Source organism: Aedes aegypti, chromosome 1 (genome assembly GCF_002204515.2).
Source record: "Aedes aegypti strain LVP_AGWG chromosome 1, AaegL5.0 Primary Assembly, whole genome shotgun sequence".
Classification (NCBI taxonomy): Eukaryota; Metazoa; Arthropoda; class Insecta; order Diptera; family Culicidae; genus Aedes; species Aedes aegypti.
Genome location: NC_035107.1, coordinates 123,405,184 through 123,419,142, shown reverse-complemented (window position 1 = coordinate 123,419,142; position 13,959 = coordinate 123,405,184). Strand labels below are relative to the sequence as shown.

At 37.2% G+C, this 13,959-nt stretch overlaps 1 protein-coding gene across 1 annotated transcript in view; it reads right to left on the bottom strand.

Moving 5' to 3' along the window:
- Positions 1-925: 925 nt before the first annotated feature.
- The window catches only part of LOC5576312 (alanine--glyoxylate aminotransferase 2-like), a 24,310-nt gene continuing 11,276 nt past the window's right edge, over positions 926-13,959 (bottom strand). The window contains exons 3-7 of the mRNA XM_001655996.2: positions 12,217-12,451; positions 11,886-11,979; positions 11,505-11,707; positions 2,095-2,314; positions 926-1,624 (exon numbers count right to left, since the gene is read on the bottom strand). Of these exons, the coding sequence (XP_001656046.1) occupies positions 1,097-1,624; positions 2,095-2,314; positions 11,505-11,707; positions 11,886-11,979; positions 12,217-12,451 (1,280 nt within the window). The 3' untranslated portion in view covers positions 926-1,096. The remainder of the gene's footprint in view (positions 1,625-2,094; positions 2,315-11,504; positions 11,708-11,885; positions 11,980-12,216; positions 12,452-13,959) is intronic.

Here is a 13,959-nt window from a genome sequence, read left to right as displayed (position 1 = left end):
AAAATGTTCACTGTAGTCTATTCGCTAACCGAAACGCAGTGAAAACATTTTCATCGAATATTTTATAGTTTTGAACAGAAAAACTGCTATTGAAGTTTCGATGATTACGATGACGGAGCGTTGAACGTTAAACGTCTAGACTCTTTAGGTATGCAACTCCTTGTATACTAGCGTGGAACACAATTGTATGAAAAGTGTAAATTCTCGATTCAGTTAATCTTTGGATGCCATTTCGATCCCATACAAACTGTACAAAATTGTTAGCTCAATCGGGGAAGTTACAATTTAGAACCAGGCGTTCAAAGCTTATATTGAATTTAGCACCATAGGGAAATCTCAATTTTTCATTGAAGAAACGCCAGAGATCACCGATTGTGTTGAAGAGCTAGTCCGCTAAGACCACGCAGATCCTAGCGAGGCTAGCCCGTCCACATCCGATTGCAAATCATAAAGAAATACAATACAGTGCCCTTCAACTGGGCAGCTAACTGACTGATACCTCAATCAGCAGCTGCATCTCTCTTTATTCAAACCAGGTATACATTTACAATTCAATATCCTACACAAATATCATACCTTTTCTCAACGAACTTCCACACTTTTACCTACGACGACGCATGCTTCTCAACCGACGATTCTTCTACCTGAGGTGCGACACTACCTCTATTCCAACAGATTGTTCCCAAATAAAAATTAAGTGTAGGCCTAGATAGGTAGGTTCACAAAGAAGAACGATGCCGGGGACTGCAAAACAATCATATTCTCGTGAAAAAAGTTATTGAGTCTTGACTATTTGCAAATTTTCTTCAATTTTGTTATTCATTTGTTTATTAATATTTGTAGCCATCAAGGAGGATTTGTTATAAAATACGCAAGAACCCCTACTTTAATTGGATTGTGATATACAAAATCAGAACCAGTTTTATGAGATTATTTGTTTATTGAAGAAATTTCCTTCAGAGTATAAAGCAGTTTGGAAGTAGTAAGCTCACCTATTTTTAAACAAATAAGTATTCTAAGTTTCAACAAAATTAATGAACATTAGTAGTTGAAATCATATTATCAAAGAAAAATATACAATATGAAAAATTTGAGTTCAAACTGATTTGATTAACTTTTCACGCTTCTCACTGATTGTACTATTTGCGAGACTGCAAAGTCCTCCGGTAGCTGGCACAGGTATCGTTAAAACGGCGCGTACCTCTGGGTTTCCTGTGTGCTGCGATTTTTCCAAATTTTCCAGATACGTTAGGCATTCGCGGAAGCCGTACAGAAATTCGTCAGCATTCTCTGCGTTAAACACCATGGGAGGCTTTAGCTTGATCACGTTGTCGTTGGGCCCGTCACTGCTGACGAGAATTTTGTGCGTATTCTTCATCCTATCCACAACTGCCTTGGCCATCTTGGTGGCAGGAGTTCTTTCCTTGCGATTGGTGACCAATTCGATACCGACAAACAAACCCGTTCCACGAACATCGCCAACAACGTCGTATTCATAACGGAGAGATCGGCACTGGTCCAAGAGGTACTTTCCCACGATGAAGGCGTTATCTTGTAGATTTTCTTCATCGATAACGCTCATCACGGCGTTGGCAATGGCACAGGAAACCGGATTTCCACCATACTATAGGAGTGAAGTAAAACGTTTTAGTACGAGAGACTATATTTTGATGAAAGCTTGCCCATACTCGCATAACAGTCCCATTTGTACAGGAAATCCCATAGAACATGAGACTGTTATACGAGTATGGGCAGTATAGGTAGACTACCCAGGTAACCATAAGCAGTATATCGGGCCAAATCCCTTGTAGACGGCTTCTATAGTGCTACTCAACGACTTATTGGGATCATATCAGCTATAAATCAACGATTTGGCCCAACATAAATTGGGTACCCAGGTAATTAATCAGCTGTATATTGAGCCAAACTGTTGATTTATAACTGATAGCCAATTAGTTGCTAAATAGCACTATACTGCCATTCTACGCATATCTGTCCCGTGGTCCATTAGGTTAGAACAAGGGACAAGTAGGCTTAGAAGGTCAGTATATAAGTCGTGTACAAGGCATTTAGTTACCGTTACCTAAAACTTACCGTATTGAAATAGCACACTCCCGTGGAAGCGAAGCTTTCTGCAATTTCTGGTGTTGTGACGACAGCACCGACCGGGTGTCCATTGCCCATCGGTTTGGCAACGGTTACAATGTCAGGAATGACATCGTGCGGCTCAAACGCCCAATAGTGAGTTCCGATACGGCCGAAGCCGACTTGCACCTCATCAGCGATAGTTACGCCACCCGCGTCACGTATTATTCTGAAAAGAGCGTTTAAGTTTTAAATAGGAGTTATTTAGGATACGGATACCTAATATGTTAGTACTAACTCAAATCTAAATCTAAAGATTGCGACGTAATGACTTAAAATGGTACATATTGTACAACATTATTATACAATGGGGGACTGAAAGCCGTACATGCTCAAAATCCGTCCTCTTCATACAAATTAGTAGGCGTTTCATATAAAGAGGACGGATTTAGATTCATTTTTCAAATGTACGGATTTCGATCCCACACGGTATAGTATAAAGAATTAATTGGGAATTTCAATTAATTAAAAACCTTCATGATTCACTTTAACATTGAGGGTTTTCTGGATCGAATTATCTGAAAAAAGCTCTTCAATGTGATGCATATGGTGGCCAAATATGAGTCGAATAGGTTTTGAAATCATGTCGAAGTGAATCAAAAGTTTTACGCCTAGGGTAGATGTACCAATAGTGGAGGTACTTAGCACGATTGCACCTTCATTTAACCGCATTAATTCAAGAATTGCAATTAATGTACAGTTTAATGTTGTAACGGGAAGTAACGACCTTGACTTAATGAGAAAAATTATTTCATCGCAGTAACCCACGGCATGTCAGTGAAAAATAATGCCTCCACTATTGGTACACTGTTCCTTTAGTTGCGGTATATTTTTAATTTGTGTTCCTATAGTTGCGGTATCCGTTGTTTTCTTATGGGATCCTCCACTATAGGAACACTTTACCGCAACTATTGGTACAAGTAAGAAAAGTTTCAGCAATTTAGTGATATTTCAAACAGTTTTAAGTCAATTTGAACGCTCTTTTCAGCTATTCCGTGTTTCAACAAGCAAATACGAAGTATCGGTTCTGCGGATAATGTAATAAAATCAGTGAAAGTGGCACTACCGCAACTATAGGAACACCCACAACTAATGGATCACTTACCCTACTTGCCCCATGTTCTACGCAAATCTTATGAAACCCAATATGGATATACGGCTGTATAGACGCCGCTCAACATACCTACAGTCAACCCTCCATGAGTCGATATTGAAGGGACCATCGACTCATGGAAATATCGAGTCATGGAACAGCAATGCTATGGAAAGCTGTTTGAGGGGACCATCATGATCATAGTAACCATGAAATTTGATTTTTAATACGGTTCCATGAGTCGATATCGAGTAATGGAACATCGACTCATGGAGGTTTAACTGTAAAATAATGCCATCTTCAGCACAGTTACAAATCGTTTCAAAATTTATAAAACTCGACATTCGATTTTTAACGTTGCCGTAGGTAGATGCATTGAGGACGGTCGTAGTCATACAGTAACGCTATTAACTCTTTAACGCTCACGATGGCTTCTCGACAAATCCACAGATACTGGGTTGTTTAAGGATATCTAATTGTTTAAGTTTTTAAATATTGAACCAGAAACAATTTTTCCATATTTTTTAGTATGAGACACGGAAACTGTTGCGTTAGAAATTAATAAATATAAAAAACTTATTAATCACCCCTCGGAAAACTATTCTAGGGGAGTGAGCTATTTTTATTAATGAGTCCTGACCTAGTTTATCTCGGGAACAACACCTTTTCTGATTTTTTCATAGGAATTTCACTAAGAAGATTATAAGGAGTTTTATTCGCGTTAAGTTCATCATGTGTTTTACCTTATAAACCAGGACAACACTTTCTAAATTTCTTGATAAATACCCGAATCATGTATGGAATAATTATAACAGTAATTTCTGAAGAAATCTTTCGAGTAGATATAGATGAAATTGGAAGAGTTATTGAATTGGTAAAGGAAAGATAGAATTCCTAATGGATGAATTATGAAAAACTTGAATAAAAAAATCTAAAGCAATTCCTAAAATAATAAAATAATCGCAAGTGTTAAGCGAAGTATGCACTTCAACAGAAAAGTAATCGCCTATCTCGATGCATGGGAAATTTCTTACAAGAAATGCTCAAGAAAAGCATTTTTCTTTGATCGCAGTACGCAGTTGAAAAGAAATGTCAATTCAAATGGAGCTCACTGTAGGAAATTTCTTGACCATTTCTTGGGCAGAAATTTTTACTTTTCTTGAGCAAAACAGCATACTTAGCTTTAGCAGAAACAAAATCCTCAAAATTTTTGGATGGGTCTCAGCTCTGATAGAATTTTGAAAGCATACTTGGACGGATTGCTTGAGGAAAGAAGGTTTCCGGAAGAATTCCCTGATGAAGTTACTTGATAAATATCGGAAGAAATTCTTAGAGTGAAACAACTAGAAGTTAGATTACATATTGTAGCAGAACATCAATGGCATAAGTCTTGCGATAAAATCATCGAAAAACACTTTTTTTTAATAAATGAAAAACCGAATTTAGTACTGTACCATTTAATTCCACTACAGTTTGTATCCTTTGGCAGATACGCGTATTTCGATCCCAACTGTAAGGCCAGCTTCACCCAACTCGACAAAAATCAGTCTGTTGAAGTTGAGGTCGAAATACACGTATCTGTCAAAGGACACAAACTCTAGTGCACTAGAATGGAATTGAATGGTACAGTACTACATTCGGTTTTTTTATTTATTTATAGGTATTGCACAAAACAGCTCAATGATTTATTATTATTTTTTTTAGCTGAGCATAAAAAAATTCCTGTACAATTCTGTGTAAGAATCCACGATGATTTATACAAATAATTTGAAATTGATTAGAGTGCGTTGAAACCATTTCTGGAGAATTTTTGTTTTTCCTTTGTTGAGTAATAAGGAAACCTAGGTATACAGATTCATATAAAAAAAATACTTAGTGAGATTGGTGTAAGAAAGCCTTAAAAAACTGGAAAATTTCTTAGGAATCCCAGAGGCAATTCATGAGAAAAAAAAAACTTCGTAGAGAATCAGGAGGATTTCTTTAAAAAAGTCGTGAAATAGTTTGTTGGTATATTATTAAAGAATTGGTATACATTTAAATTCGGATAAAAGATCTTGGTAAATGGATTCACCGAAAACCCAATAGCTGATATCTCGGTAATTATTAGTAAAACTTTTACCGAGATCTCAATAAACGTTTACCAAATCTCGGTAAAAAAAAATGCCGAATGCAGGGTTGCCGAAATTTCGGTAAAATAAGAACCGAGATTCAGTACTGAAAAACACCGAAATCTCAGTTGTTGGGTTCTTGGCGATTCGTTTTGGAGCAACTTCAGAAGGATTTCCTCAAACTTCACGAATCTTTAAAATTCCTGGTGAAATCCTGGTAGAATTCTTGGAAGATTGTTGATGACACATAGACAATTCTCCATATTGAGAATCATGACTACTGCCAAAACAACAAAATGATAAATCCGCGGACATCACAAAAAAATCAGGAAATGGATATTTGCAGATGTCCTTGGAGGCAGCCCGTCATGGAAGAATCCCAGAAGAATTATCATGAGCAATATCTAGTAAAATTTCTTCAGGAATTACTAAGGATATGTTAAAAAATCCTTGTGGTTTAAAATTCACCAAGAATTAGTAGATGTTTTTTGAGAACTATACTTGAGAAATTTCTGTAAAAAAATCAGAAAAACTCTTGAAGAAATCCATAAATAAATCTCTAGATGTCTACTTTGAAACAATCAGGAATAACTGTAGAGGAATCATTGAGGACACTTTAGAGAAACTTATCCTGAATAAAAGTTCTAGAGGAAATCCTTATTTAAATTTATAACAGGAAATTGTGTAAAGTATGTTTAAAGCATTTATTCCCTCCCCTTGGTTATGCAACCTTGCCGCGATGGGAGGGCATAATCTATTAGCCCATATGATGGAAACCAAAGGCGTAACCTGTAGTGGTGGTATCACATTTTGGCCTTTTTTTTGCTTAAAGCCGCGTCATAATTCATATGGCATAGACACAATGATATTTCGGATGTGATCCAACGGACATTCTGCGTCATTGATAGAATTGATGCTCATTTCAAATAATTAATCTATTCGAAGTGGTCATTAATACTATCGGTGTCGATCAGTTTGCCTTTTGCTAACCAGAATGATCCGTAGCCACTCTTACTATTAGCTAGCTAGACACATCGTTATCATATTCGACGTTGGGAATATTACTCTGAGGAAAATTACTAGTAGATTCACTGAGTAGAAATAAGTGGCGACAATCTTATTTTAACCCTCTAATACCCTACCCCGCCTTTAGACGGGGTACACTTTAGAATTTTGTGTATTTTTTCGTAGCTTGGAAATCAAAATAATTTTATTTTTGGCTCAAACCTTGACTCATAACACGCATATTAGAAACGTTTTTCATGACTTTTGAAACTTTTTTGTATTTTTGAAAATTGTTTGAAAAAATGTATTCTTATATAAACTACAAATGCCTGGGGTTTATTTAACGTGTAATATAAAAAAAATCGTACCTTTTATATTTTTCTACTATCAACCTATAATAGAAGAAGAACTTGGTGGTATTAAAATAATTTCAAACCTGTATTACAGTTAATTACACGGAAAATAAAAATATGTCCAGAAAAATATTAAAAATTTATTATTTTTAAAAGTATTGTAAAAACATTAATTTTTATTACTGCCAAAAATCAGTAACTAGAAGAGGCTTCAAGAAAAAATGAAAAAAGATAGGGATGTTCAAAAATAAAAATTATAAAAATCAAAAACCAAATTTCATAGATTTGCGAATAAAAATAAATCATTGCCCAAAACGTGTTTAGTACGATTTTAGACAACTAAAAATGATATTTAGGTCGAAAATAAAAATTTGGGTATTAGGTATTTGGTTTTTACATTGCCATAATAAGAAATACCTCTTTTGTAACAACGGTATAAATAATCTAATTCCAGCTTCATTTTCGCAAAATTTACAAGTAGAAAGTAGGCGTTGTGAAGCATTGCATTTGCCACCGAAAAGTGAATCTTGTAGGAGACTGTAATAGAAGCCTAAGGTAACTTTACTCTTAGATATTCTCTATAAAAATGACTATGGAAAGTAAGACGCTGAGATCGATCATTAAGAGGGTTCACTTGCTAGGTTCGAGAAATTTGTTGAACAGACAAGGAAAGTAACTTTTTTCGTTAAGGATATATGAACGTAATGATCAATAAATACTTTTAACAATTAAAAATGAAATTAACTAGAACTACTACTAAACAGCCTAATTTTGTTAAGACTTCATGACAATTGACATTTAAGCCTCTAATCTTACGTAAAAGACAGGAGTAATCAGAATAGCACTTACATGACAAATTATTCAAAACCATTTTAACTAGACAGTATTAGAAATGACACTACTACACTACTATTTCAAACAAATTCTGATGGAGCTGCTGATTTTCACAATGCTTCCTTTTCTCAGAAGCAAGGGAATATGGGTATGGGTCACAATACTAATAAAAAAATGGGACCCTAACGAAAGGCGGAAACACGAAAGGCGGTATCACAAAAGGCGGAAACTCAAAAGGCAGACTAACTTAGACTTAGACTAACAAAAGGCGGAAAATAACATAAGGCATAATCTAAAAAGGCGGAATCGTTCAAGAACGTTTTTAACCCGTATAGGCCTGAGTTAAAGCAAAAATTCTAAAACCCTCACCGCTTTGCGAATTATCAATGGATTCAAATGATTTTTTGTCAGTATACTAGCACACATATCTAGTTGCTAGAAGTGGACAGAGGAACGCGGAAATATTCCTATGGTCGGAGTTATTCCGGTGGATTACTGGGTCTGGTCGGGTGAGAAGGGTACTGTGCGTTTGTGCCCCTGGAGGCAAATTTCAAGACACAGATAATTTCCGGAATCGGTTAAAATGTGGCCACTACATGACGGAATTTTAAAAAAATTACATCAGTGTAAACTTTTTGAGAAACGATTGAATTAGATAACTATGAGTTTTGCATTTGAATAATCCTACAAATGACCATTTTCGGGTCCAGGGACGCCTCAAACTCACGATATAGTGGTTAATTGGTATCTGAACATCTGTGCCAATATTATGGGATTGCATTTGAGTGCACAATTATGTTTGATTTCTAGTTTTCGAGTATTAAAACGGTTTTGTATCCAGGAAATCTATACACGGTTCTTCCGGGCATTACGTCCAAATGGTCACATCCAGTGCTTTTTAAACGGTGAAAAACTCTTAATTCATAATGTTGAATATCAGATCTTATTGATTTATGCAAATTAAAATGATTGTCATTGCAAATAAATAAAGGTAACTTGGCATATCCCAAAAAATATCCCTTTTTACCCGACTTGACCCAGTGACCCACCAGAATAACTCCGGCCACAGGAATATTTCCGAGTTCCTCTGGCCACTTTTAGAAACTAGATAAGTGGGCCAGTGAACTGACAAAAAACCATTTGAATCCGTTAAGAATTCTCTGAGCGGTGAGGGTTTCAGTATTTTTGCTTTCACTCAGGCCTTACGGGTTAAAATGCTTACTTAAGCTTCCAAACGATAATTAGACTGAGCTGTTTAGGTTCCTATTCATATCGACGTTTTAAAAATCTCTAAGCGGATTTAGAATTACATTTGAAAAACGGTGTTTTTTGATTTTTCAATTTATATGTAGGTATTAGCCACTATAACCAAGAAATATCTTCCAACACCAGGTTGATGTTAGGTGAAATATCCGTCGCCTGTTTCTATTTCTTTTATTTACTGTCGACTGTTTCAGCCTGCTGACACAGTCTGCTTCTCAGCTTGAGTTAAATAAGCACATCCACCGTTATTACCTGAGAGCTTTCTTTGTCAAAGTTGTCATTTTCGCATTCTTATATCGTGTAATTCTACGTCACAAGCCCGAAAGAAATTTGCTCGAAAATAATATTAGCCCGAATGATGGACATAGTCTATTCTTTGGAAAGAAATATCTAATACATTATCAGTGATTTTTCCTTCTTTTAATCATCGGCTATTCTTTCTGAACTTACCACCTGAATGTGTTTGGCGCCACGAGCAACTAAAGAGCCAGTTGAAATTGATTCTTCTTTGAAACATATACCGTTTTTCACCTAATATTGCTGCTAGTGGTATTCAAGCTGCTCATATTCGCGTTAAGGTGAAGATGGATCGAAGCCAAACCTCGAATTTTCAGGAGCACAAATCTGAAAAACCAAACATCCGTTTTAGCTGAAAACTTAATCGATTAGTCACTAGCTGGTGGTGACCAATCGATTAAGATTTCAGCTCAAACGGGTATTCGGTTCTCCAGATTTGTGCTCTTGAAAATTTGAGGCTTGGCTTCGATTCATCTTCACCTTAATGTTATGGCACAGAAAACAGATGAAACTTTGTCTCGTAAATGTTCGCATTGGCTCATGGAAACATCGAGTCATGGAACAGAAATGCTTTGGAGAGCTGCACAGAGTACAAAACTATTAAGTCATACTCTTTACTCTACTTTACTTGTGAAACTCAAATTTGATTTGTGAACATGTGACATCATTCCTATCGTAGCATTGCCATCCGGACAACTAGATCATTCTATTTTACAAATTTGTTCGAGGTGGATAGGAATGACCTAGGTGTAACAGTTATGGTGGTTATAGTGGTTTCCTATTTGGCCATATGATAAATTTCGAAATCATTCACAATTGGGATCTTTTTGAATGGTTAAACGTGACGGCATATTTAATACCTCACAACTGAGACACAAAAAATAATTCAAAATATGAAAACAATTCAATTAACACGTATAGCGAAATAGGGAACCATTATGTCCATCACTGGCACACCTACCATATATCACCATTTTAATATTGTACACCGTAAAATACTGTTTGAGGGGACCATCATATTAACCATGAAATTTAGGTTTAGTATGATATCATGAGTCGTTATAGAGTCATGGAACATCGACTCATGGAGGTTTCACTGTAAAAGCAAAGCACAGAATCACATAAGGGGTCATGCACAAATTACGTCACGCTCCGAGGGGGGAGGGGGTCAAGCCAAGCGTGACAAGCCTTACAAAAAATTCGGAGAACTCATACAAAAAATGTGACAAAGGGGGGGGAGGGGGTCAAAAAAGTTTAAATTTAGCGAGACATAGGGGTCTATTTTGTAATTCGAGCGAATTCACGTGACTCGTCAATAGTCATTGTCGATCAAAGTAAGCATGCATATTTCAGATGTCACCCGTCGACTCCCATGGACCGATGCAGGAGTTCACTATTTGACTTTTTAGCAGTGCCATGTTATTTACGTGACCATGGCAACAAGTGTCAAACGTCAAATAGTGAACTCGTGCATCGGTCCATAGTAATCCAGTCACATAGAGTGACAACTGTCGATAATCTCGAGTGACAGAGCCAAGTCGAGCGAAATTTGTGGTCGACAGTGACTCTAGTCGAGTCGTTTTTGATCGACTCGACTTATAAAATAGGGCCCATAATTTGTGTATCATCCCTAAGGCTAATTTAAATTAAGCGGACTTTTTGAACCAGCAGAACAAACGGCCGGCCGTTTGCTCTGCTGGTTCAAAAAGTCCGCCTAATTTAAATTAGCCTTATGTGATTCCGCCTTTCGTGTTTCTGCCTTTCGTGATTCCGCCTTTTGTGTGTAGTCGCCTTTTGTTAGGTCTACCTTATGAAATTCCGCCTTATGTGTTTCCGCCTTTCGTGTTTCTGCCTAACGTAGGACACCCGCTGATTTTCACAATGCTTCCTTTTATCAGAAGCAAGGGAATATGGGTATTTTTCAAAAACTATCACGTCACAATACCAATAAAAAAAAAGTGTCCATGTGGGCACCATAGCCTAGTCCGTCTGAGTATTGGTCCTGGTAGAGGGGAAACTTGGCAAAAGCCAGACCGAGGGTTCAGCCTTGACAAGTTAAGCTGTCAGGCAGCTCCAACTGAACACCATACAAAAAAAAAAGTGTGGGATTAGAGTCAGCAAACATGAAGCAATCCCAACAATAATCCATTGAATTATCACCACCACTCATGGAAGAGCAGTCCATTGAAATCTCGTGAATGAGTTCCTGGATGAATCAGACAAGGAATGTTTAAAAAAATTGTAAATTGAAAGATTAACTTAGGGAATGAGCTGATATTTCTCCATGCTACATAAATTTCAGAATCTATTAATTTTCATTGTTTTAAAATCGTGAGATAATTCACTAGGAAAAAATAAAAGCATGACATTATAAAATATATTTTAAAATAAAATATAAATACTTACTTGTACACTTTCTTGAAGTAGTCCTTCGGTGGAATGATTTGTCCGCCACAGCTCTGCAAACTCTCGGCGATGAAGGCCGCGATTCCAGTCTGGCTACTCTCAACGAGCCGGGCAACCTCATCGACGTACAACTGACCCATGTCGGTACCCTCGGGATAGTCGCAATCGCGATGCTTTCCCCGATAGACATCCGGACAAGGTGCCTTGAGGAAAACGGAAGCGTTTCATAGTTTTCATAGGGGGCATGTGCCATTGTTGTTAGATTGGCGCAAATTTAAGTTTGTGTTATAGGGCCACCAATTTACTCATATGCGATAGTGATTCGATGATTCTAGGATGAGAATAGAAGCGATTGCTGCTGGCACAGCCGCAGATACTTACTACGTGTACGAAATCTGGTTTGGGGTCGCCGCCGGGCTGATTGAATTTATACGGGGAAATTTCCATCACCGCAGACACATGTCCGTGATAAGCACTGTTGAGAATAGATAGAAATCACATAGTTATATGATCATCGGTTTTTTTTTAGCAGAGCGACACCACGTGAAATCACGTGTGAATCACGCGGAACTACATCGCCGTTTTACGCATAATAGTCTCATATCATAAGAACATCTTTTCAATATAATTTCGGAATCAATTTAACCAAAGGAACTGTATTCAAACGTTTCAACATAAAGTTATCAGACACACAAGCACAAGACATACTTACTGGTCCAAGGTGATAACCTCGTGGCGCTTGGTGTGCTGTCGCGCCAATCGCAGTGCCAGATCGTTGGCCTCGGAGCCCGAGTTGACAAAGTAGCATACCGACAGATTTCCTGGCATTTTATCGGTCAACGTTTGCGCGCACTTAACCAGCTCATCGTGCAGGAAACGATTGTTGGTAGACAGAGTAGCAATCTGGCGGGAACCTGCTTCTACCACTTTCGGATGACAGTGGCCAACTGTGGAGAACAATAAAAGTATAATGCAAGTTGTTAGGACGATTTATTCTATTAACAATTGTAAATAATTTGGTCTTAATATATTATTTAATATGAAACGATTATCCCAAATAAAAGAACAGTTTAACCCCTTTATTCGAATTACGTTAACCTTTTTTGTTTTTCAATATTGTGTACTATTTTTTTAAAACTTCTGAAAAAAAAACTCTTTTTTTAAATTTGCATTGATTTTGATTGAACTAGATGACGTTCCGACGATATTCCGGAATTCCTTCCTTCTCATTTTCAATCATTCCACATGACGTCAAAAGAGGTGATCGGAAAGTGTTCAACGTTCGCTGTACTACGAAAACTAGAAAATGGTGAGTGGTGAAGACGCATGAATTACAACTTATAGTGTATAAAGAAGCGAATATTAGCGTAAACAATACGGAAGTATTCAGTGGGCTGGTCACTAAGTGCGAATGTCGGAAGAAAAAATGCAAAAACAGTATTCGGTATGAAACCAGTTAGAGCTGGACAACTTTGTGGAAATCCAAAAATTAATTGAGATGACGATGCATCGAATCCAAACCTCAAATTTTCAAGAGCACAAATCTGGAGAACCATAAAGCGGTTTGAGCTTGAAAGGCTGTTTTGTTCTCAAGATTTGTGCTCTTGAAAATTTGAGGTTTAGCTTCGATGCATCTTCACCTTAAGAGACATGAAAAGAGAGCGATCACTGCAGTTACGTCTTTATGATATTAAAAGTAACTGTTCAAATGGATAAAGTAGTGTATAATAACACGGGAAATGTAATATCAGCATTTTCCAGTTCCATAATTTATGCGAATATTTTGCGCAGCGCCCTCAATTGGCAGATCTAATCAGGGTCTATCTAGCAGTTGAAAAAAGTACAAAACCCTAAAGTTTCTCCTCCTTTGGAGCACGTGCTAAGCCATTGGACTGAATCTTAAAATAAACACCATCAAACTGATACGCGGGGATGGATGACGCTAGGAATCTTGTTTACGAAAACAACTCAGCCGACTGGACACTATACTTGCCGCCATATCACGTCCCCATCACGCGGACGCAATACGCGAGCCTTTTTCACTATCTCACATGTCGGGCGAGTCGAAACGTGCTGCCATGCGAACTAAAGCTCTAACAGATTGAATCGATGTAGTCATCGATGAGCATAGCGAGAGATTTCTAGGGCAAGGATTATCAACAATATTGTTGGGTGATGATCAGTTATAATTCAAAGTATGAATTTCTGAATTCAAGGAAGCTTTTTCAAATAGTTATAATTCAGTTATAATTCAAAGTATGAATTTCTGAATTCAAGGAAGCTTTTTCAAATGTGTGGTTCTACATTTTCTATTTAGGAAGACCAATTAACCATTTAATCTTAAGCTTAAGCTGAAGGTTGGTTCGAATCACACCGGTCAAGAATCTTTTCGTAAAAGGAAATTTTCTCGACTTCAAAGGACATTGACATTGAGGACATCATGCAAAATAGGTCA